The sequence below is a fragment of the Ctenocephalides felis genome, unplaced genomic scaffold, assembly GCF_003426905.1.
Source record: "Ctenocephalides felis isolate EL2017-DRISC unplaced genomic scaffold, ASM342690v1 CF-g0.4_SCAFFOLD_02873, whole genome shotgun sequence".
NCBI classification, from domain to species: domain Eukaryota; kingdom Metazoa; phylum Arthropoda; class Insecta; order Siphonaptera; family Pulicidae; genus Ctenocephalides; species Ctenocephalides felis.
In genome coordinates, this window is record NW_020539027.1 from 1 (window position 1) to 25,907 (window position 25,907).

The window sequence follows — 25,907 nt, forward strand, 5'->3', positions numbered from 1 at the left end:
AACGGTTGTTTTATACAAATTATTTTTATATAAGAAAAATATAATAGTTGAATAATTAGGAAAACTGGTGGTACCTTTAAAGCAAATTGCTGGTACTTCCCGTACCGTAACGAAAGGTTCGAGGAATATTAAATGTTTTCAAATAGATTTCAAATAGAATTATTTTAACATTTTAATATTTATAAAAATTATATAAACGAAACTAGTTGCTATTGGTGTTTTGCTTTGAGGCAAATTACATGAACTTCCCGATATGTGTAATCAATAAAAAACAAATTAATTTATGAGTGATTAAAGTATTCCGAATGAATTTATTAGACATCATTGAAACGAACGATCACGTTAACTCGGAGTGTTTTCTAAAAGCAAATTTTTACAAATCAATGATTTTTATAATTGAACCAGTTTCCGTAGGACTTAATGGTTTAGTATGTTTATTAACACCATTACTCAATCGTTATACCAAGTAAATTGTCTAATTTTAATTTTAACAAACGTCAAAAAACTACTCATTTTCTCAAACTTTGATGAATTTTTAAAATTAAACTACTTTTCATAAGGCCGTAATATTTCAGCAAGTTCTATAAGATCATGATATATATCGACAAAAAAAGTTTCATAAAATTGGCTTAATTTTTTTTTCAACAGTTAATTACAAGAAAACGGCTCGGTAGATTTTCACCTAAAACTAATCGGTATCATTCCCAAATTATATCTTTGGTGGCATTAGCTTAAGTGTGAACGAAAAGTTCAACACTTTTTTACAAATCACAAAGAACCGTCTCGGCCGATCGTCGCACAAAACTGACAAACGATAACCTTCATCGAGATACATCAAATGGCTTTTATTTTTTTAAAATCGGTCCAACCGTTTTTGAGAAAATGTCGATTCATGGCAAAATATCTGTTCACATACATACCTTTTCCAAATTCGGTCTCATTCGATTCAGAATAGCTTGAAACGTCGAGAAAACATAAAATTAGCAACTCAAATATAATTTTTGAAGTAAAACTTCTTTAGGCGCGATATGGGTGTAAAAATTTCTTTAGGCTACACGGGTGTAAATCCGTACAAATGCAACGAAAACGCCAACGTGAAGTTGAACACTACGACGCCGTAAGCGCTGATGTCGCGAGTATCCACTCCCGTCATGTCATGCGTAAGTCGAGCGCTAAACCCTATATGAACTTGCATTAATTGAATCACGTTTTTTTACAAAAGAAGAGGTTGCTGTATTATGTCCTCATGGAATAAGACTTTTCTTAGAGAATAAATGTATCATGGAATATAATAAATTTATATTGAATCTCGTTGAAGACAAAATAATATCTACTGCCACGGATATTTATGTAGGTTGCCATGCGACAGATCAACAATCATACATTCGTCAGCAGTTTCACAAAAATCGGTTATTGATACCGGGGGTTTGCCGTATGAAATAATTTTAGTTCTGAATAAATTTTACATAATAACAACTAATATTGATGTAAGTGATGGCTTAGCTAATGGTTGTGTAGGAAAATTAGTGTACATAGAACGTGGCGATAATGATGAACTTCTACGTTTATGGTTTGAATTTCCTGGTAAGATAGGTAACAAAATAAGAAGAAAGCTGCACATCATATTCAAACTCTTAATATCAGTAGGACAGCTGTGCCGATTCTCAGGAAATCTTCATCTATTCCAATGAATAGAAATAAAATCATATTTGTCAAAAGAAATCATTTTCCTTTAGTGTCTGCTTGTGCACTCATAATACACAAATCACAAGGTGGTACTTTTGATAAAATTGTATATGAATACAATAAAACACATAATCAGCAGCTTCTATATGTTGCATTATCACGAGTTACCAGCATTAATGGATTGTTCATCATTTCTAAAACAACGACAAAAAATTTTATAATGGAAGAAAACGGCCAGCAGGATTAATGGACTTAAAAACTGAATTCCAAAGACTTTCAACTTGTAGATTAATAACACAAGAAGAAAAATTGAGTGAGATAATAAGTTTGAACGACATTTCATTGTTTTTCTTTAACTGCCAAAGTTTACGAGCTCATTTGCCTGATCTGCAAGATAAAGTGCTACAACGTTGTACGTTTTTGTTATTTTCGGAAACTTGGATTAATAATGAAGAACGAATTAATATTCAGAACTATTACTGCGTTACTCAATACAAACGATCAAACTCAAGAGCAGGTGGTGTAGCTGTCTAATGTCTATCATTCATGTTCAGATACTGTTCATAATGCCACTCCTATGCAGTTTCTTGCGCCAACGATATTACTGGATATTCCTAATGAAATTACACAAGTAGGTGATATTGCAGTTGTCCGCTGTGTGAACACACAGAATCAAACATTGATTATAGTCGTCCTTTAAATTTCTCCCAATAAAAACATATCAAATATTATTGAATTTCTTCATCAGCAGTTACTTCATTTTTCTAATGAGGGTGCAAAACTTTTAAACACTAATCACAACGAGATACCATTAATTCTTGCTGGAGATTTCAATGTCAATTTTCGTTCAGAAGAATCTCAACCATTAATTGATTTTTTAAATAATAAATTCAATTTAACAATGAATAATTCTCCATTTGATTCAACCACAAGATATGGCTCGACTATTGATGCAGTTTTCTCCAGAAATGTACATAGTTTACAAAGCAAAATTTATGTCTCTCATTTTAGTTATCACAAACCTATTATATCATATATGAAATATGATAGCAATTAATCTGTCGTTGTTGTTTTAAACTGTGTTATTGATGTTATGTGATTATTAATAAATGATTTTTAAAATTCAAATATGATGTTTTTTTATTTTTATCTTAATTGCCTACTCATACAATATTAAAAGTTTTACTTCAATCGCGTGTGATCCTTACGCGCACTCTTTTTTTTATTTTTTATGAAAACATAAACTTCTCCTTCAGGAAGTTAATAAAAACATAATCTTTAGAAAATTATTAAAAATTATACGTACTCTAATAATAGACTTGAACTTTACTTTTATATTTTATAAAAATATATTTGTTTTAAATAAATAACAATATTAATAAAAGGAATTAGTTAAGAGTTAGTTAAAAAGAGAATTAGTTAAAAAAAATATTCCACGTGAAAATGAAAATAGAAAAGTGAAGATATTTTCTTTTAGTCAACTCGTATTATTGACTAAACACGTGAAACTTTATTTTATTGATATTTTTTTTAAATCTCCAATTGATCACGGGTTTTAATTGTTATTTTCAAAAAAAAAATAATCGCATTCAAATTTATAATGACATTTGCAATGAGTTATATTATGAAAGCTAAATTAAAATGCAAAATATTTGAGTTATATTTTTTCAATATTTTTGCAAACCCTGCAAAAATTTTACACCGTCCAAAATTTTCAGATAATTTATTACGTGTATTTTGCTTTTTTAGGGACCTCTAAAATGTTTTTACTATTCACCAAGGTTTTAGACAATTTTTCACATTATGAATACATAATACTTTAATAAAAACATAATATTGAACATTATTTTTAATCACTTAATTTTTAAATAATAAAAAATATAAATTTTTACTGAAGTAATATATAAAAACACCAATAATTATTTAGATGAGTTTATTTATTAATACTTATTCATTCAACAACAAAATTTCTTATTTTATTTATCATTGTAACAAATAAAATAAAATGTCAACAACAAACAAAATATAACTAACTTATCTTATTGAAGTAAAACTTCTTTAGGCGCGATATGGGTGTAAAAATTTTTAGGCGCGACACGGGTGTAAATCCGTACAAATGCAACGAAAATGCCAACGTGTAGTTGAACACTACGACGCCGTAAGCGCTGATGTCGCGAGTATCCACTCCCGTCATGTCATGCGTAAGTCGAGCGCTAAACCCGCTAAACCCTATATGAACTTGCATTAATTGAATCACGTTTTTTTTACAAAAGAAGAGGTTGCTGTATTATGTCCTCATGGAATAAGACTTTTCTTAGAGAATAAATGTGCCATGGAATATAATAAATTTATATTGAATCTCGTTGAAGACAAAATAATATCTACTGCCACGGATATTTATGTAGGTTGCCATGCGACAGATCAACAATCATACATTCGTCAGCAGTTTCAAAAAAATAGGTTATTGATACCGGGGCTTTGCCGTATGAAATAATTTCAGTTCTGAATGAATTTTACATAATAACAACTAATATTGATGTAAGTGATGGCTTAGCTAATGGTTGTGTGGGAAAATTAGTGTACATAGAACGTGGCGATAATGATGAACTTCTACGTTTATGGTTTGAATTTCCCGGTAAGATAGGTAACAAAATTAGGAAGAAAGCTTCACATCATATTCAAACTCTTAATATCAGTAGGACAGCTGTGCCGATGCTCAGGAGATCTTATTATTATTGATGTTATATGATTATTAAAAGATGATTTTTAAAATTCAAATATGATGTTTTTTTTATTTTTATCTTAATTGCCTACTCATACAATATTAAAAGTTTTACTTCAATCGCGTGTGATCCTTACGCGCACTCTTTTTTTATTTATTTACTTAATATTAATATCATAATTATATATACATATATTTATATATATATATATATATATATATATATATTTATTTATTAATTCGTCTTCTTCACCTTCCTCAACACCTCGCTAGCTTTCAAATCTTTCTCCTTCCCACAACAGATCTTCTTAATTCCATAAAATACTAAAAATAGGGCTCCTAAAAAGACTCCTAGCCAAACTAGAAGCAAGTCCCACATAAACAGTGCAAAGGGGCACATAGATACTGCTTGAGACTTCAAATGCGGTGCCCCCTTGTGCCTTAGTACGTATTCGCACCACCAAACTGCTTCTTGTAGTGGATGTTGAGGGCGATCTCGGAAGAGAGTGGATCTGATGGTCATTTTTTCTTGATAACTAGAAGAAATTTTTTATTGTGATTAATAAACAGATGAAAAAAATATGTAGAAATGAAGAAAATTGGATTATCTGGTTTTATTGTCTGATATTAGATCATATAACAGAGAGAGAGAGAGTGAGGAAGAGAGGAAGGGGTAGACAGGGAGAGAGAGAGGGAGAGATAAATAACGTTAAGATGAAGAAAAAAAAAGATAAGATAGAGACAGAAATCATTCCAAGTCATTCTGAATCATCTGATACGGAAATTGGAAAAAGTTCGAGTATGATGAGCCAAAAACGACTGCACTGATTTCAAAATTTTTCATCAAAACCATTTGAATAGAAATCATGTTGGTTAGTTTTACTTGACGATCAGCCAAGACTATTCTTTATAATTAGCAGATAGGTGTTTAATTGTTTGTCTAAAACGTGGGTTCCAACCTGTGTGGCGTGCCAAAGGGGCTACACCTGTTTTCTAAATTCTATTTTCCAAAACAAACCAACAATGTAGAAATCAAGTAAAAAAAGTTTTTCATGTATATTTTCACGTGTTATGATGTTGCCTGATAGCTAAATTATAATATTAATATCGAATATATGTGAAATTACTTTTTTTATAAAGACAGGGGTGGCGCCTTATATGCTTATTTATATATGGATGGCGCGGTACTGGTCTAGATTTTAGCCAAAAATCCTGAACCGATTTTGAAAAATCAAAAATTCTTCAAAATTTAATAGTTGTATATTGTTAAATAGTTTTTGACAAAGACCATGAGGGCTGTTTGTTTAAATTTAATTGCTGAAAAACTATTTTGATAATTTTGATGAAACTTTGTATTGTGATAGAAAAACATGATCTGAACTAACATGCTAAAATATTATAATCTTGCAAAAAGTGTGCTCTAAAATTAGTACACTCATAGAATTTATAAGTTTGTTTAAAATTTATTACAATTGCAAATCGCATTGATTAGTTTTTCGTAAAAGCTAAACTTGATTTTTAAAATAAAAGCTAAGAATTTTGTTTAAATAGCTAAAAATCAATTCTTATTAATTAAATCGCCATTAGCTGAGTCAATTTTTCATAATTAGCAGATAAGAGCAAAATTCTTTGCTTACGTTTTTCCAAAACTCCTGAACCGATTTTGAAAAATCAAAAACTGTTCAAAAGATTTTAGTTATAAATAGTGTTAATTAGTTTTTGACAAATATCAAAAGGGCCGTTTCTTTAAAATTAATTGATGAAACATTATTTTGATGATCTTCATAAAACTTGAAAAGATTCTTAATAATGTTTTATTCGATGATCAGCCAAGCCTATTTTTTATAATTAGCAGCCTATTCTTTATAAATGCACAATTGTTCGTCTACCTAGATTTTTGCTTAAAATCCTGTACCGAGTTTGAAAAATCAATTAGTTTTTGACAATGACCAAGTCGACCGTTTCTTTAAAATTAATTGATGATATACTATTTTGATGATCTTCATAAAACTTGATAATATTCTTGATCTGAACCATAGATAAGAGAGTAAAACTAAACTGGTTGGAAATAAAATAATTGATATTATAAAATATTATATTCCTGCGAAAAGTGCTGGTGCTCTATAACTAGTACAATTACAGATATTATAAGTTTGTTTGAAAGATATAAATTAAAGCTGAAGCATGTAATGAATCATTTCTTGCAATTAACTAAAAAATTTAACGATATAATAACAGAAGGTGCCATCAAATTGTCCACAATTGTAGCTGAATGTACTTATTGTATAGTTTGCTATGAAAAATAAAACAAATACAGATATCAATTGGAAATTGATTAGTTTTTAGTAAAAGCGAAAACTTTATATTTAAAATAAACGATACAAACTTCATCAAAATAGCTATATACATAGTTGAACAAGTACAAAATTAACTATATTTCAATTCTTATTGATTAAGTTATTAATTATTTATGCATATCGTAAAATTCATGTATGCATGCTTGCTTCAGGAAAATTACCATTTACAACTATATTAAAATATTCACCAAACAAACATTTAATTCACATTCAGTTTACAAATTAACTCACTAGTGGCGCTAGTGCTTGATAACCGCAGCATGTCAAACCTTTAACACATGAGGCACTCCCTTCTCTTCTTTTGCCTATGGAAGCACGCTTTTATTTGACGTTTAGTGTTCAGTAAGTTTTAAAACGAAAATGTTGTTTAATAAAAATTAAATAAATTAAAGCATGGCAGGGTGAAAAGACATTTTAAACATAAAGCTAGTTATGTTAGTCATTGAAATATATTGATTTGGTGGATAATAACAGTGTATTGTAATAAACTTGTTGGGTGTATCTAAATGCTAGGTAAGGTGGTTACATTGTCTTAATAATAATTTTATTATATTGTTAATTTAAAACGTGGAAGACTAAAAGTAAATGCAAAGCATGTAGATGTTTTGATTGCATTGATTTAATTCAATAGTAAGTATTTTTATTTATTTTCAAGACTGAACTTCAAGTTTGTTAAATTACAAAATGGCGTTCAATTATTAATTGAAATTGTGAAGACACCAAATTTATTAAATTTGAATGGCAATAAAGTTGTTATAAGGTGCTTTATTACCATTGTGTAAAGTGTACACACATGAAACAGATGGTAAGATTTAGATACCTCCTTTGCACTTTAAGCAGTGGTTTATATATCTATAAATATGAATAAATTGGTGATAAAATCAGAACCCCAAGAGGAAACATCCACACCTCAATCTATTACCCCTGATTCAATTCACATAAAACAAGAATCACAAGACAACACTTATCTACAAAGATTCCTACAATCCGAGGTGACAATCGATGAAGTCAAACAAGAACCATCCCTCTGCTGCAAAATATGCTTCAAAATCTTCCCACACAACTCAGCACTCGTCTACCATGAAATGAACCACAACAATACGAAACGATTCAAGTGCATGCTTTGTGATGAAGGCTTTTCGAGTCAGTATGTTTTATCCAACCACCTAAAGTCTCACACGACTGCCAAACAATTCGAGTGCAAGGTTTGTAATAAATTTTTCACCTTAGAAAAGTATTTGGAGTTCCACATGCTTCTGCACACCGAGAGCAGGTTGCATGAGTGCAAAATTTGTTTTAGAGAGTTTACCAGAAAAGACTTGTTGGATAAACATGAGCTAGTACATTACTATGCGAGGCTTAAATGTGAAGTGTGTGGAAACACATATTCAACACGAGCTGCTTTGGTGAAGCATTTGGCTTTACACGATAAGAAGTTTGAGTGTATTATTTGTAATCGATGGTTTGCCTTGAAGTTGTTTTTGGATAGACATTTGAAAGTGCATGTGGATGGGGATTGTTATGAATGTGCGATTTGTTCGAAGTCGTTTGCAAAGAAAGTGGGTCTTAGAAGACACACGAAGGAACTACATAATGAGAAGAAAGTTTTGTAGTTGTAACGATGTGCCTTTTTTATATATTATAGTTTTAAGCATAATCATTGTTATGTTTTATTATGAATTTTAGTCGTTCTTGTGATTTTTTTATAAGAAATATTGTTTTATGCACTTTTTTAAATAATGTCTTAATATAATTATTAATAAACTTAATTTATATTATGGTTTATGATATTTTATTTATAAATTTTGTTGATTTCTTTATAATATTGAAAAGCACTTGAGAAGATTTTTTAATTTTAAGCAAATGAGTCAATATATAATAATACCATCTGATGATAAACACACCTGTCTATTTTCTTTAGAAAAAAATGATTCAATGTGCTATATATCGTCTAGACTTATGGGCCAATTTTTGATTAATTTATGGGTCTATAATCATATGAGTTATTAGTTTTTCATTATCTTTATAATAATACCATCTGATGATAAACTATCCGGTCTATTTTTTTTTATAAAGGATTAATTTAATCTACTTCATCTTCTTTGCAACAAGTCTAGATTTAGGGACCAATTCTTAGATTAAACTAGTTTAATCGTGCCTTAAGGCAAGTTGCTGGAACTTTCAGCAAATAAAGGCAAATGAAGTATTTGAGGATTATTAAATGTGTTCAAATATATTATTGTAAATACTATAATTTTTATGTATTTACTGAGAATGAAATAAAACCCAAAATGTAAGTAAAATTCAATCATTCGAATTTAACAAGAAGGACATTGTCTAATATTTTTAAGAATTATATAAACTGAATTGCAAAGTTAAAATTATTTATTTTATGTATATAAGTGAGCTTTAGAATTTAAGACCGAATTGAAATTAAAATTCGTACAATTTTCGATATTAAAAAAAATATTTTGTGAAAATTAAAAAAAAATCTCAAAAGCAATCGTTCCGTCAACACAAGCAGAAAGTTTTTTGAATCTTCAAATCGGATGCTTATTACTTTCAAAAATTGCAATTTTTTGCACATCTAGCTCCGTATGTCCGAAACGGCTGAACCTGCCTTTGCCAAAACCTAATCACCACTTCTCCCTATCATTACGAATTGAATGATTTTTGGATAATTCAAATCGGTTGATCCGCTCTCCTAAAAGCTGTCATTTTTAGCACTTTTTGCTCCATACCTCCGAAGTCGCTGGACCTGTCTTTGTCAAAAACTAATTAGCACGTCTTTTCATCGAAGATGAAATTTTTGATATATCTTTACGTTTCAGAGGTTTCTGAACATTTTGGTATACCTTAGATGATTTACCTTAAACGATTTGACGATTTCTGAAACACGATAAAATTTTTGGGAGGGCAGGTCTTTCGGTTTCGGAGATGGAGTAAAAAAAAGTAAAAAAATGCCATTTGGCGGTCAAAAATGATCCTTGCAGACATGCACTTTAAATTATCAGTTATTTTAGAGATTCTAATAATACGTATAGATTTTGTTAACATGGGTTCCGTAACTTTGATCGTAAGACAGCGACGCGGCGCTTAAGCGCTTCCATATTTCGTGTCCATGCAGCTAAAGCAGCGCGATTGCTTTGAAAAGAAGTTCAAAATTTCCAAAATATTACGAAATTTAAACAAAAATTCTTTTTTTTTTAAAAAAGTCAATTTTTTCAAAAATTTCAAAATTCTCAAAAATCAAATTTTGTCTGAGTTAAGTTTTAAGGTACAATGTCATACACCACTAATTTGACAACAAACTGAAAGAATTCTTTTAGCTCTTTTTTCCAGAACTGTTAAAGATTAAATTACTGACTATTACTAAAGTGGATTGCAATGTTTTAATTAATATTAAATAATAGAAAAAAATCTCAATATATTTTTAAATAAATGAATAAGCCAATTTATAATAATAAAAATCCAAACCACATCAAAACCATGTTTTCAGCATATATGAGTAAATTTAAACACACATTTCATAATTATACTAAGCATTATATGTAATTTGGAAAAAAAAGTTAAGAATATTTGCAGATTCATGTTTTATTTATTTATTTGTTTGTTTAATTTTTTCTAGGATTAATAAACGTAGCTCTTCCTTTTGCTTCTAGACAATTTAAAATTTTTATAAACTTACATCCTAGCTTTTTAAATCTTTTGTGATTAATTTGACATTTCCAAAAAACGAATGTCTCTTTCTTTAGAAAATGGTTATTCATTTTTTGAAAATGTTTGCTGTCGTTTGTGAACTGTTTTTGTTGTATTTTTATTTTCATTTTGTATTGCAGTATTCATTTAAATATAATGAGTTTTAGATTAAGTTGGCTCTTGCAAAGACTATTAAAGGACATTTATATGTGGCGTGCTTGGCAGTGGGTAAACTATTCATGTATTTTTTGGTAGCTGCTTCTTTCACTTATGCACCACATTTGCAATCAGTTAGTTATTTTCGTACTAAGCATTTTATACTTAGAATTATTATTACAATAATTTTTTTATGGCAAAACAACATTTGGCGGGTCAGCTAGTTATATATATATATATATATATATATATATATATATATATATATATTCATTTATAAATTGTTGTTACCTGGGTTCAGAGAGCATCCTCGACAATTTGGCAATGATAGCTTCCTCGGATAAATTAAAAATGTCTAGTTTTTCAGCTACTCCAGCATCAATCGAACGTTTCATGTTCTGCAAATAAAAACAAATTTGTATAACTAGGTGTAAGTGGCATTTTGTCTTAAAACAAACAAGTTTATTGGTCCTCCCCTGAATGTGTAAATAATTTAATAGACATAATCAAGTACAATTAGGATTTAGCATTTCTAAAATTTAATACCAATTGGGATTTGGAACTTCCAAAGTTGTTGCAATGAATACATAATGGACTGATAGATTGAATTCTAAAAAAAATCACGAGACTTGCCATGCCGTCCTAACCTAACAGAACGCTTGCCCATACATTATGTATGATACATTTTAACTTAGGCTTGGATATGCATGGCAAGCGTACATATGAATTTAATGAAACTAATAAAACTATTATTTTTATAAACAAAAGCTGTAGGTGTAAGTGGCATTTTGCCTTAAAGCAAGTTTTAATCAATGTTTTAATCAATTTTTGAAATTTTTTAATTTGGTTCATGGTTTTTGGCAAAAACGTCGACTACTTCGCACGGATGCATTTATTTGCTTTTCATAAAAAATGGCTACTTAAAGAAATTTCTTGTATAAAGATATCAATCGCGGCGCAAAACTAATAAAAGCAAATTCTGGTCGAAAGATTTCTAAAGTTTTTAAATCGGTGCAGTCTGTTTTGAAAAAGGTACAAAACTGCAAATACAAACTCATGCTTTTCCCAATTTTGATGTCGAACGATTCAATACGACTTGAAACGTCGAGAAAATATAAAATTAGCAAATAGGATTTTTTCACATATAACTTCTTCGACACGTTAATTAACTTCCTACAGTAATCGCAAAAAAATCTAAAATGAAAATTTTAATTGATCTTTACATTTCAGAAGTTTCTGAACATTTTGGCATACCTTAGAAAAAATATATCTATGTGTGAGTGTGTGTGTGCGTGCGGATACAAATTTTCGTCGACTATTTCGGGAACACGGATCAGCCGATTTGAATTATTCAAAAAACGTACTCCTACTCCTTGTATAATTCTTACTGATGAGGAGTAGATGTGCTCATAAGTTTTTGACAAGGGCAGGTCTAGCCGGTTCGAAGATACGGGGCAAAAAGTGCGAAAAATGGTATTTTAGTTTTTGAGATAACGAAACGTCCGATTTAAATAATTCAGAAAACATTTTACTTGTGTTGACGATATGAACAACTGGTAAAATTTTTGTAAAAGCAGGTTCAGCGTCTCCGGAGATCCAATAGAAAAAGTAAAAAATAATGCCATTTGACCCCTCAAAAATGAACACTAGACATATATACATCGAATTCGACTCCAAATCAGCTATACAGCGCTATTGCTTAAAAAAGTGTTTAAAATTTTCAAAAAAAAAAATAAAATACAAGAAAATCGAAATATAAAAAAGTCAATTTTTTTTACAAAAATTTCAAAATTTCTCAAAAAATGTAATTTTTTCAAAGTGTTGCAAAGTATTTTTTAATGATTTAGTTTTTGGTACGGGAAGTTCCAGCAATTTGCGTTTAGAGCTATGCACCACTAGTTTGCTAAAATATTTATAAATTTTCTTACTGTGTGCTGATCTGCAAAGAACGGTATCCCCAACATGGGTACTCCGTGCCAATGAGACTCCTGGGTGCTGAGGAGACCACCATGTGTCATAAATAGTACAGTTTTTGGGTGCCCTGGAAATTGAAAATTGATCATAATTCCAACAATTTCTTAACAGTTTTTATTTTATTAAGTTTTAATAATTTTGTATTACCTAATATGTCGTTTTGGGGCATCCAATCTTGCAACAGGACATTTTTAGGTAAATTCAATTTCTCCTTGTTAGAGAATTTCCATAAAAAGTGATAATCGGGGAATTTTGCAAATGCCTTTATGAACATTCGAATGCGTTCTTCTCCTAACATTTCGCTCTTCACATTGGAACCGAGGCTGAACAGGACGGCTCCTTTTTTGGAAGACTCTATGAACCGTTTGATGTCCTAAAAGGAAAAGACAAACGTTGGTGTTAATAGAAAGCGTAAATTGTCAATGTTGTACAAAATTAAGGGACCGATTCTGCCGCATAACAGAAAAATGTTATGGCAAGGCCATGTTACACTCCAACTTCCATGCATTATGCTACTGAATCATACTGAATACATTCAAAATGCATGTATTTGCTGTGCATTCAGGCGTTTTACACATAAACTTGTAACTTCACTTGTATGTTATGAAGCTGGGTCAGAAAGACTCTATTATCTAAGATCGTTTTTTTAACATTTGTGAGGTTTCTAGGTTAGGTTTTTTATCTGACAACCTGAGAAAAAAATGTGACTGCACAGCAACCACATGCCTTTTGTCAATATTTAGTTTGGAAAGTTCTTCATAACATGGCCTTGCCATAACATTTGTCTGTTATGCGGCAGAATGGGTCCCTAACTTTTGTATAAATTTGTCTGATACATCATTTATAACAATAGAATTGTTTAAAAGTTACAAGAGATATAATAAATCAATAAGTTTTCACAATCAGGATTTATCGAGTCAGAATCATTATTTGAAGGTGTATTGATTATGAATTATATTTGTATTATCTTTACCCTTACCTGTGGTGCTTCCTTAGGTTGCTTAACCTGTAACCCCCCGACAGGTATGACGTTAGGCAGCAGCGGTTCAGGAACATCTATCGACGGGTGCACGTTGACCAAAAACAACTCGATCCTCCTCTCCAACTCCCTTGCGTTTCCAGCGCTTTTTCCAAAAACCTTCTCCATCAGCTCCTGGGCATCCTCCACATCCTTCTTCCTCGCCCAATTATCGACCACGTAGTAGAACAGATTTACTGACCTCTCCCAGAAATTCATCACCGGCGTGAAGGTTGTTGCGTAGTAAGGTTTCAAAGAAGCAAAAATGGGGTTGCCAGATGCGTCGTAGGTGTTTGGAGGGTTCATGAATGCGCTGACGCCAACCACGGGAGGGTTGTGGAATTTTTGGAGGATACCAAGGATGCTAGGGAAGGAGCTGTAGTCGTATACTACCAAGTCGAAGTGGAAGTCATCAGGGTAGCGTAGGAGGGTTTGGAGACCTTGAGATCTCAAAATGGCGCGATTGGAGATGGCGAAGTATTTCATGAGGTCGGAGATGCTGGAGTAGATGTCTAGGGAAGCGTATGCGATCAGGTCGAAGTTTTCTTCTTCGTAGATTGCTTTGTAGACGTCTTCTATGAGAATGTAGTGCAGGTTGGCCGCTGGCTCTTTGTCTATGTCGACGCTTAAGGCAGTTATGTTATAGCCTTTGGCCGCTAGGGCTTCCATTAAGGAACGATTCCTGGAGGAAAAAATAATTATTAATAGAAATAATTGATGTTAGTTTGTTACATATTAATAAAAGGAATCTAGTCCAATCATTATAGTAAGTACACTTCGGAATTTGAGATACCCAGCTACAAGTCTGTAAATACTTGTATATTGACACCTTAAAGTTGTCCCAAAACCTACATATGGTATTGACATCTTACCTAAGTCAAGCTTAAATGACTGGACTAATCATAATTTAACTAGTAACGAATGGCAACCCAAACGGTTAACCTATCTCAAATTAATAAATTTTATTATTACAATTTCTACAATTCTGATTAACTTTTTATTGATGGAACAATGTCGGATGAGGTCTATTTTCACTTGCAAACATATTACTATCTATATTTTTAGGTCGATATCACTGCTGCTTGACATCAGGTTGTCCGAGGCGGGTATCGAACGTTAAAGTTTTGGTTGCAAACCCATATGGCTCTAGTCACTAATTCACAAAAAAGCATGATGTTAATGGAAAGGAAAAGTGATTTATGGATTTATGTTTTGATTTTGCTCATCGTCACTAGGTATGTTTGTTTCGAAAAAATATTACAAGTAATTGTGCATGATCGATTTAAAGTTTCAATTTTAATTGAAGCAATTTGATTTTTATGTAGTAATTTGATTTATTATGGGCTAATTCTCGGACAACATAGAAATGTTATGTTACGGGTCTATAATCGTATGAGTTGTGTTAGATGCTAAACTTTTCATTCACAACCGTATTATCACACAGATTATGGATTAATACCTTGCCTTTGACTATTTGATTAAACAAATATGGCGTCAACATGAAGTTGATTATAATAAAACATAGACTAAAAATAACTTTTAGACAGGCTCTGGTTTTGAAATAGTTTCTCACCTTTTGCACAATCTCTGGATTATTAGCACGAATATTTCAAGACTAACGATAAGGCTGGCCAAATCCGTACAGCCAATTTATAGTTTTATCATACCTAACATAATATCGAGCTCCTTTTTTACATATAAAAAGATATATAACTAGTTTCATTTATATCCGCCAGAGGTTTACGATACGAAAGTGTACTTGCGCAGCCAACTTCATGTGTGTAACTTATCTGCGCCTAGTAGTATTTACTACTACTTTTTTCCAAAATAAAATACTCTACAGTAACTTGGTATTCTGCAAAAATCCAATTTAATATGACTCACAGAAGTATCTGCATAAACTTCAAATATCTTACATAACTTCTAGTTCTAAACCATTTGTTTAATTCGGATGGTGTTTTCAGAAAATTTGTTCAAAATTAAATACTTCATAATATAGTCTATTAGGGGGCGTTTATTAATCACGTGAGCCAGTTTTTAAGGATTTTTGGACCCCCCCCTCCCCCGCCAAACATCACATGTATTTTTAGTTACGTTATAATCTTACGTTTAATTTTTTTTTGAAAATGTTTGATTTTTTAAAAAAATTCAGTTAAAAAATAAATACACGTGATATCTTACTATATCCCTCCCTCCCTCACGTGATATATTGTGATTTTTTGTCAAACCCCCCCTACCCCTAAACACCTCACGTGATTAATGGACGCCGCCTTATCATAGTGCTCTACTGCAACTCGGTGTACACAAAATGATTTTTTTTCTACTTATAACTTGGTATCCTGTGAAAATTCAATTTAACATGATTCAAATAAGTACCTGCGTAAACTTCAAATATCTTACATAACTTCTAAACCATTTGATTAATTTAGATGATGTTTTCGGAAATTTTGTTCAAAATTAAATACTTTAAAAAAATTTCTAACATCATAGTGCCCTACTGCAACTCGGTATACTCAAAAATGTATTTTTTCTACTTATAACTTGGTATCCTCTGAAAATTCAATTTAACGTGACTCAAAGAAGTACCTGCATTAACTTCAAATATCTTGCATAACTTCTAAACCATTTGATTAATTCAGCTGGTGTTTTCGGAAAATTTATTCAAAATTAAAAACTTTATAACATTGTCTAACATCATAACGGCCTGCTAGAACTCGGTATACTTAAAAAAGTATTTTTCTACTTATAACTTGGTATCCTCTATAAATTCAATTTAACATGACTCAAAGAAGTACCTGCATTAACTAAACCATTTTATTCATTTAGACGCTGTTTTCGGAAACTTTATTATAAAATTAAATTCTTCATAACATTGTCTAACATCATGATAACCTGCTACAATTCGGTATACTTAAAAATGTATTTTTTCTGCTTATAACTTGGTATCCTGTGAAAATTCAATTTAACATGACTCAAAGAAGTACCTGCATAAACTTCAAGCATCTTATATAACTTCTGAACTACTTAACACTTATGGGACGGCACCGATTTCAAACAATCTACTGTACTGGCTGTAAACTTTATTTCATTGTGAGTGTAATGCAATTTGTTTGATAAAAATTTGTGGTCATTGAAGGACCTGCATTTTAAATATTAATTTATTTTTGATCATTTTATAACGAATGGTAACGTTTAAAACAATTTCCAAAATGCATAGCTAGTTTATTTTGACATATTTAAAAGCGCTCGGTCGTTTTTAATATTTAAAAAAAGACTATATAGCAAAGAAAAAGGCTAAAAATACTGCTAAAATAACTTAAAATTATTTTCAAAATACAACACTGTTTATCACTACTATATATAATTTATTCAACTTTTCGATGCAAACTGAGTCATTGTTTATAAAATAGCCTGTGCCTCACAGAGTGTGTTTGTCCACTCAGGTGGACAGCCGTCCCCAAAGAGTTAAGAATTATATTCGGTTCGAGTGTGTTAGAAGTGTATTTGTTTGGTATGAATGATGTATAGGACTTGTATAAAATTAAAGTATCTAATACTACTTTTTCCAAAAACAAAACACCCTACAGTAACTTGGTATCTAAAAATCCAATTTAACATGACTCAAATAAGTACTTGCATAAACTTCAAGCATCTTATATAACTTCTAAACCACTTAATTAATTCAGATGGTGATTTCGAAAAATTTGTTCAAAATTAAATGCCTCATAACATTATCTGTTATCATGGGACCCTACTACAACTCGGTATACTCAAAAAAGTACTTTTACTTACCATATATGGTGGCTGGGTGAGGCAATCGTCATCAGACATAAAATGTTTCCTTTGAATTTCGTTTCACTTTTTTTAACAACTTTATTATCACATTTTGTATTAATTATAAATAATGCAAAAATTGTTAAAATTAAACAATTTTTTGATAAAAACATGGTTGGATAATTTATTATTAAATAAATAATAGTAATTTATAAACTATCTTTGGTTAATTTATAAAGGACATATTCATAAAATTTGGATGGAAGCTGAAAAAAAAATTATTTATATTTATTTTTGTAAAAATATAATTACATAAAACATATTTTCAAATTATAAGTTAAAAAAAATGCATTTTCAAATATTTATTATACAAATATTAATGTAATAATTTATAAAAAAAATGATCCCAAAAATTTTAAAATTGTATCAAATATTTTCTAAGTATTTTTAATATTTAAAAACACTATATAAATTAACGATTTTTATCAATATTTTAAATTACACTAATTTTTTAGGTCCTTAAGACCTTAAACATTCACACTTCAACATCTCCAACTTCTCAAACCTCAAACAAACATTCATTCCACCGGACAATTTTTACAAAAATATTTTTTAAAAATCCAAAATTATATCAAAAGTTCCTAAACTATATTTGACATATAAAAAACTTCTCAAACTAACATTTCCTTACACTATTTATTGTTAAATGAAGTCGATGAGTATCTGAAAGTGACCTTAGTACTACTGATGGTCGCCTTCGTTTAATATAATCTCGTTCAATTAATTGCCAACGACAATTGCATAATAGGCAGTGGTGGCCAACTTCAGAAAAACTATTGGTGTATGGCATCGTAGCTTAAGGAAAATTGCTGGAACTTCCCGTAGCGAGGAATGAAAATAATCAATAATTGTTTTAGATACTTTCAATAAGATTTTTTTTTTAATAGAATATTTGTTATGGAAACATACTGTAAATTTATAAGTGCTTAATAAATTGGGCGACGAGCGTATTTTAAAAACAACTTATGTGTATGTTTACAAGAAATTTGTTTAATTTTTTTTTAAATTTAATTTTTTTGATAATTTTGAATTTTTTTCAAAATTTTGAATTTTTTGGAATTTTTGAAAAAAAATGTTTTTTTTAAAATTTTCTGTGAATTGGGATTTTTTTAAAATATTCGATTTTTTGAGAATTTCAAAGCGTTTCCAAATTTTTGTAAGAAATCGTTTTTTTCCTAAATTTTGGTATTTTTTGAAATTTGTCAAAATTTAGATTTTTTTTCTGAAAATGATGGAAAATTTCTTTGATTTTTTTTTGAAAATTCGATTTTTTTTAACATTTTCATTTCGATTTTTTGTGTTGTTCTTTTTTGTGAAAGCATTTTTTGCACACCGTATGCACAAGCAAAAGGTTTGTTGAATTAATCTAATTGGATGATCCGTTCTCTCAAAAACTGCATGACCATTTTTACACGCTTTGCGCTCCATTCCTCCGGAACGGCTAGACGTGCCTTTTGCAAAAACACCTTGCGATCGAGTACGAACCGAATGTTTTTTTAATCAGACAAATCGGTTATTCCATACTGACGAGGACATTTGTTTGAACCATATGAATGAACTTCAAAATTCAAAATCTTGGTACGCAACCCAAAAAAATGACACACTATTGAAATCTGTATAAAATATCTGATAATTTGACGTGCATATGTCTAATGAATATTTTTACCGCCAAATGATATTTCTTCAACTTTTTTTATTGAGAGTTCATAACCTATGGACCTGCCTTTTCTTTCAATACAAATAAAATGTTTTTTCAATTATTCAAATCGGACGCTCCGTTCTCTCAAAAACTGAATTACGATTTTGGGCTCTTTTTGCCTCGTATCTTCGGAACGGCTAGACCTGCCTTTGCCAAAAACTAACCAGCACGCCTCTTTATCAATACGAATCGAATGTTTTTTGAATTATTCAAATCGGTTGATCCGTGTTCCCGAAATCCTCGACGGAAATTTGTATCCGCACACATACACATACGGATACACACACACATGCATCCATTTTTCCTGAGGTATGTCAAAACGTTCAGAAACAACTGAAACGTGAAAATATGCAAAAAGTTTCATTTTCGATTTTTGGCCCATTATTATACTTCAGAGTTGGCACCATTGTTAACCAATATTAATTATTTTATATTTTTATTTTTTCTCCACTTATTATTTTTTTAACTGTTATTTTTCTTTGCTATTTTTATTGTGCACATTTATTGTTCTGAATGAGTGAATAAACTAGGTGTAAGTAGCATTTTGTCATAAGGCAAGGTGCATAAACATACCTATATGTATAAATAATCAGCTTAAATAGTAAGAAATTAAAATTAGCTATTTAGCTAAAATTTTCTAAATAAACACTCGTCTTTATCAAGTTTTACCGAATGGATTTTAAGTTTCATAATCCGTTCAGCCGGTTTTAAGAAAACAACAAGGAAAGGTCACGTACATATACGGACACAAAAAAGTTTTTGCAAATTTGGTCTCAAGCGATTTAGAATGACTTGAGACGTCGATAAACATAAATTTATCAAGTCGGATTTTCTAGAGAAGACTAATTTTCTGTTTGAGAATTTATTAAATAAAAAAATGAAAAAAATAAATAAATGTTATGTGTTTGTGGGATGTTTTCTTCCCCTGCCCTGAGTAATTTAGTTTACAGTTTACACTGTGATTAAGTTTTACAAAAGTTTATATATTTTGTTTTGAAAAACACAATTATAATTTTTTTTTAATATGTATTTATTAGAGATAATTTTGTTTGTTTTATAATTAGTTTTTTTTATCAAATTAGATAATTCGCTTATCAGACGATAAGGATGATAATGAGGTTGTAACAATTTTATAATAATAATTACATACAAATGATAATTACTATAATACAATTATCTTAAATATACAAAAAGAAATTTCCATGCTTATTTATAAATATATTTTGCAAATAAACAAGTTCTTTTGTTACGAATGAATGAAACTAAGTATGAGATATTTTTAATAATTTATTATATTAATATATTATTAATATAATTAAAGCACAATTGTGTTCAAAAACTAATAATTGTTTTAAGTTCTATTATAGTTTAACGTAAAATACTAGAATTTCTTTTAAAAGTTTAAAAGTGTAGCAAAAATTTTAGCAAGATTTGTTTTTCTCAAATTAACTCTTGCATTTTACTTTATTTTCATTATTATATTTTATTTATCGCATATAGTCAAATTAAAATCCAAATTATGCACAATAATAACCGAAAGGAGGCGCTGCCATAGCTTTAGTAAAGTTAAGGACCCTGAAATACGCCATCTTGAAGTTAGTCTTTAATTAAAATAATCTTGAAGTTAGTCCTTATTAGTGAAATTGCTGATGACCTTTTAGTTACGATTTTCTATCTAGCTATAAGATAAAAGAAATCTCAATATATGCTACTATAAGAGTATCTTGTGAAATAAAACATTTTCTTGGAAACCATACCTTAATGGGCCGATTCTGGGCCACACAACAGATCAATGCTATGGCAAGTCGACTGAATTACACTGAATTCTGTCAAAATGTTATGTATTTGCTGTGCATTCAGGCGTTTTACTCATACACTGCAACGTGCTTTGTGGAAGCTGAGTCAGAAATACCCTGTTATCTAAGATCGTTTTTTTGACAGTTGTGCGGTTTCTAGGTTAAGTTTTCCACCTGACAACCTGAGAAAAACGCCTGACTGCAGAGCAACCACATGGCTTTTGTCAATATTTAGTATGGAAAGTTCTTCATTACATAGCCATGCCAAAACATTGGTCTGATGTGCGGCAGAATCGGTCCATAAATGTCGACTTGTCTTGGTATTGCTATTTTATTTATCCTATGCAGATGTTTATTAATTTGTCTCTTAATTAAAGTTAATAATAAAGCTTTTTACTAATTAACTACTTATTTAATTGGGGTTTTTGTATTGCCATTAGAAATCTTCTAAATCACCTTCATTTGTTAGCAGAGCATTTATTTGTATGAGAAAAAGTTTCAATTATGTATTTAAACCCATGAACCGCGTTTTGATAAACACTGTTCTAATATCCACGATGACTTGTTCATTTGCATTTCATTATCTATTGTTGTTTTTCTTGTTTATAATTATTATTGGAAACTAAATGATATTTGATGACGAATCAATATTTTATAATTTAACTTAAATATGTGTAATTTAGGGGAATTACCGGAAATTACCGAAATATATAAAATAATATAGTAATATCATGTTGTTTGTCGCAATACTCATCTGAAACGGTTTGACTAATTTTTATGAAATTTTTTAATCACGTTCAGTTTGATTGAGATCAGAGCCATTATTTATTTCACCTACCCCTAAGTGGTGAGGGTTGGCCACCCTTAAGTAGTTATTTTAGTAACTGCATAATTTTTCATCCCTCTTTCAATAAATGTTTTTCGTCGAATTTCGATCAAGATTATCTTGAATTTCTGGAAAAGCTTAAATTTAACTTCAAAACACGTAACTTTTATTTAAGGGTTGGCCAAACCTAATATTAACTTCCAGTAAATTATTATAATCATCCAAAAATCGAAAAATCTAAAGTTGAAAATTTTGCATATCTTCTGGTTTTAAAGGTTTCTGAACATTTTTGCATACCTTAGAAAAAATGGATGTGTATGTATAGATATAGTTTTTCGTGTACGTTTTCGGACACACGGATCAACCGATTTCAATGGTTCAAAAACATTTGATTCCTATTGATAGGGACATGTGCTGATTAGTTTTTGGCACAGGTAGGTCCAGCTGTTTCGAAGATACGAAGCAAAGAGTGCAGAAAATATAAATCGTGTTTTTGAGAGAACTGTGCATCCGACTCGAATGATCCAAAAAATATTCAATTCGTAATGATGGGGAAAAGTGGTGATTAGATTTTGGCAAAGGCAGGTCTAGCCGTTTTGGAGATACGGAGCTAAATATGCAAATACTTGAATTTGAGAGTTTGAGCATCCGATTTGAATGATTCAAAAAACATTCTGCTTGTGTTGAAGAAACTATTGCTTTTGGAGAAAGTATTTTTTTAATTTTTTTTACCAAATTTTATTCTTGGAATATTTTATTATGGTACGGTAAGTTCCAGCAATTTGCCTTAAGGCACGATGTCATACACCACTAGTTTTTGAATTTGGAACCAATTCTCTTTATTTTAATTTTTTATAAGGTACAGCCCTAAATTTTCAAAAAAAATAATTGTATATAAATCTGCTAAAATGTAATTATTTCGAAGAATTTTGTATAAACGTAAATTAATGTTAAGAATTTTTTTTAAAAAAATATGAAAACGTGTAAAAATGTGAAAAAAATGTGTATAAATTAAAAAAAATTGTTTTTATGAATGGGTATAAATATTTATGAATGAGTTTAAAAATGTGTATAAACGAGTATAAATGTGTACAAACGTGAATATGTAGAAATGTTTATGAATGTGTGTGGTTGTATATAAATGAAACAAAAAATATTAAAAAATATTTACTCTGTACATTTCGAACACTGCCACAAACGTGCCACAAAAAATATCAACAACAAATATTTTCAACAAAAACAACATCCACCAAATAAAATTGAACTAATCTTCACATTTTCCTAAAAACCATATATTTATCTAATTTTTTTCTCCTCAAACTCTTTTCGTCTAATATTTGTAACTTCTTTTCTCCTAAAGATCTTCCTGAGCCCAAAGACTACCAAAAATGCGACTCCCAAAAATATTCCAAGCCACACGAGCATCAGATCCCACATGAAGAGTGCGGGGGCCTCCATAACTGCCGCCAGGGACTTCAGGTGGGGGGCTCCGTTGTGCCTTAGCACGTATTCGCACCACCATGTCGCCTCTTGTAGCGGATGCATCGGGCGATCGCGGAAACGCGACGAACGCAGCGCCATCTTTTGACGGTAACTAAAAATTATATACTTTTTGGTAATTAATTGAGGTCATAATAAAAATTAATAATAGATAATTATTATTACCTGGTATTTTCCAATATCATTTTAATTTTCTGATAAACAATTTCTTCGGTGAGTTGGAAAAAGTCCAATTTTTCGCCGACACCAGCGTCCACGGACTTTTGCACATTCTAAAAAAATAAAATGAAAAAATATCGATGTAAGAAACCATTATATATATATATATATATATATATATATACTCGTATATATATATATATATATATATATATGGAGTCTTGGATTTGTGAATATTTTGTGGAGTTTCGAACAAGAATCCAAAAAGTATAAAAAACAAAGAAAGTTTTTTAATAAACTATTTCTTTATTTATTTATTTACTGTCGACGTTTTGGTACTAGGTACGTCCCATCTTCAGGACATCTGTCAAGAAACATGATCTTGATAAGATTTAAGCAAACAATATATTATATATAGAATACAATATATTATACTATAGAGAAGAATTTTATATATAAGATTTATTACCGTGTGCTGGTCGACGAAAAAGGGCATCCCAATGATGGGTACTCCGTGCCATGTCGATTCTTGAGAACTCAATAAGCCCCCATGAGTTATAAACAGTTTTATATTGGGATGAGCTGAAATATAAATAATTCTTTATTTATTACCTGTTGGGCAACATATATCTGTTGCCTAATTTACGCATATTTTTTCTGATGTATAATCTATTCTTAAGGCGTCTTAAGCTTATTGGACAAGAGACACCTTTCTTGAAATATAGCTAATATGAAATAAAGTTTCATATTCATTTTAAATAAATTCCTTTATATATGAATAAAAAAGCATCTATAAACGTTTTTGTTAACATTTAACATTAATTATTACCTATCTGGAATTTGCATGAGGTTTTACTTTAAAGATTAAATATAAAGATTTTAAGAAAATCTAACACCTAGTTACTTTTTATATTTTTATTATTATCATTATTACCTAAGACATTATTCTGTGGCAACCACTTCCGCACCATCAGATTTTTCGGGAAAGTCCTGTTTTCTAGTTCGATTTTCCATAAAAAGTTGTACTCGGGGAACCTCGAAATTGCGTTGATGAACATGCTGATCTTTTCCTCGCCGATTATTTCACTTTTCATATTGGTTCCGAGGCTGAAGAGTACGGAACCCTTTTTTGAAGACTCCAGGAACCTCTTGAGATCCTAGATAATTAATAATAGATTATAGAAAACAATATTATAATAGAACATTCAGAAGACATTAATGGAATGAAAGAAAAAAATACATACGGTGTTGCCGGTTACAATTATAACTTCAAAGAAATTTTATTCCTTTACTATTCCTTACCTCTGGTAGAGCTTTTGGTTCCTTAATCTGCAACCCCCCAACCTGTATCACATTAGGCAACACCGGCTCAGGCACATCCATTCCTGGATGACTATTAACCATAACCAACTCGACCTCCTTCTCCAAAGCACCAACATCCAACTCGTCATCACCAAAAACTTCTCTAACCTCATTTCTTACCCACCAGATGAGCATCCTCCTCTGCACCAACTCCACTGAGTACAGGAGGGAGTTGTAGAGCCTCTCCAGAAAAGACATTGTTGACCCCATGGTGGTCGTGTAATGGGGTTTTAGTGATACGAAATTTGGTGACCCCACCAAGTCGCTTGTATGTGGTGGATTGGCAAAAGCAGTTATGCCTATTTGTGGAGGAGAATTGAATCTGGATACAAATCCGTGGAGACATGGTAAGTTTGTGTAGTCGAATATGACTAAATCGAATTTGAAGTCTTTAGGGTACTCTAGTAACCTTTGTACCCCTTCTGATCTTAAAGAGGCTCTGCAGACTGTGAGGAACCATTTGGCAGTGTCCACGGTGATTCCTATGAGTGATTTTTTGGAGAATTCGAGTAAATCAAATGGTTCGTCTCCTGAATACAAGGATTCGTACACGCCGTTTATTTTTAAGTAGTGTATGTTGGGACCAGATGTTTCATCAGTGTCTATACTCAGGGCTGTCACATTGTGGCCGTTAGATGCCAGGGTTTGCATTATTGCTTTGTTCCTAAGGAAAAAGGTAAGTTGCATGTTCAGTATATTACATATAAAGAAAATGTATAAAAATCTGGAAAGATTCTATATACATTTACAATTACGTTATTAGCAGATTTATTTTTCTTACCAAATGTGGTGACTCGGCGATGCCATAGCCATGATGCACAAAATATTCTTTTGTCTTTTTGGTTTTTCAGCATTTTGTCCATTTATTATTAATAATAATAATGATAAATTTAATAATACTGTTCTCATTTTTTAAATGCTACTATTCACTGTCATTAATATAATCTGAAATGAGATAATTTAATATATATTAGAGCGGGTCGATTTGTACGTGTCAAAAAAGTCGCTTGAAATGCAATATTATAGGTTATTTAAATTTGTACAATTTTTTCCAAAACTCTAGTGAACCACAAAAGTTAAAATAACATAACACAGACGAAACGTCGTTACGTTAATAAA

At 30.6% G+C, this 25,907-nt stretch overlaps 2 protein-coding genes across 2 annotated transcripts; one reads left to right on the forward strand and one right to left on the reverse strand.

Annotated features, from left to right (window-relative positions):
* Positions 1-4,574: 4,574 nt before the first annotated feature.
* Positions 4,575-25,601, reverse strand: LOC113381413. Its single transcript, XM_026620338.1, has 12 exons — positions 25,570-25,601; positions 24,729-25,452; positions 24,361-24,583; positions 23,896-24,008; positions 23,433-23,539; positions 23,072-23,361; positions 17,405-17,483; positions 13,574-14,294; positions 12,742-12,967; positions 12,549-12,661; positions 10,912-11,018; positions 4,575-4,944 (listed from the first exon to the last, which is right to left on the reverse strand). Exons 1-12 carry the CDS (start codon positions 25,599-25,601, stop codon positions 4,644-4,646), a joined length of 3,036 nt encoding a protein of 1,011 aa, XP_026476123.1. The 3' UTR covers positions 4,575-4,643.
* On the forward strand, positions 7,137-8,388 carry LOC113381411 (zinc finger protein 60-like). The gene is made up of 2 exons (XM_026620337.1): positions 7,137-7,278; positions 7,421-8,388. The coding sequence occupies exon 2, from the start codon at positions 7,626-7,628 to the stop codon at positions 8,376-8,378; it is 753 nt and encodes a 250-aa protein (XP_026476122.1). The 5' UTR covers positions 7,137-7,278; positions 7,421-7,625; the 3' UTR covers positions 8,379-8,388.
* Positions 25,602-25,907: the final 306 nt, after the last annotated feature.

Bases quoted from the DNA above. Each gene is read 5' to 3' on its own strand.
- LOC113381411 (XM_026620337.1), top strand. From the start codon at position 7,626: ATGAATAAATTGGTGATAAAATCAGAACCCCAAGAGGAAACATCCACA.
- LOC113381413 (XM_026620338.1), bottom strand. From the start codon at position 25,601: ATGGCTATGGCATCGCCGAGTCACCACATTTG. The intron at 23,362-23,432 runs GTAATAATAATT...TATAATTTTTAG, and splicing joins ATGATATTGGAAAATACCAG to TTACCGTCAAAAGATGGCGC. The intron at 12,968-13,573 runs GTAAGGGTAAAG...TTTTCCTTTTAG, and splicing joins AACCTAAGGAAGCACCACAG to GACATCAAACGGTTCATAGA.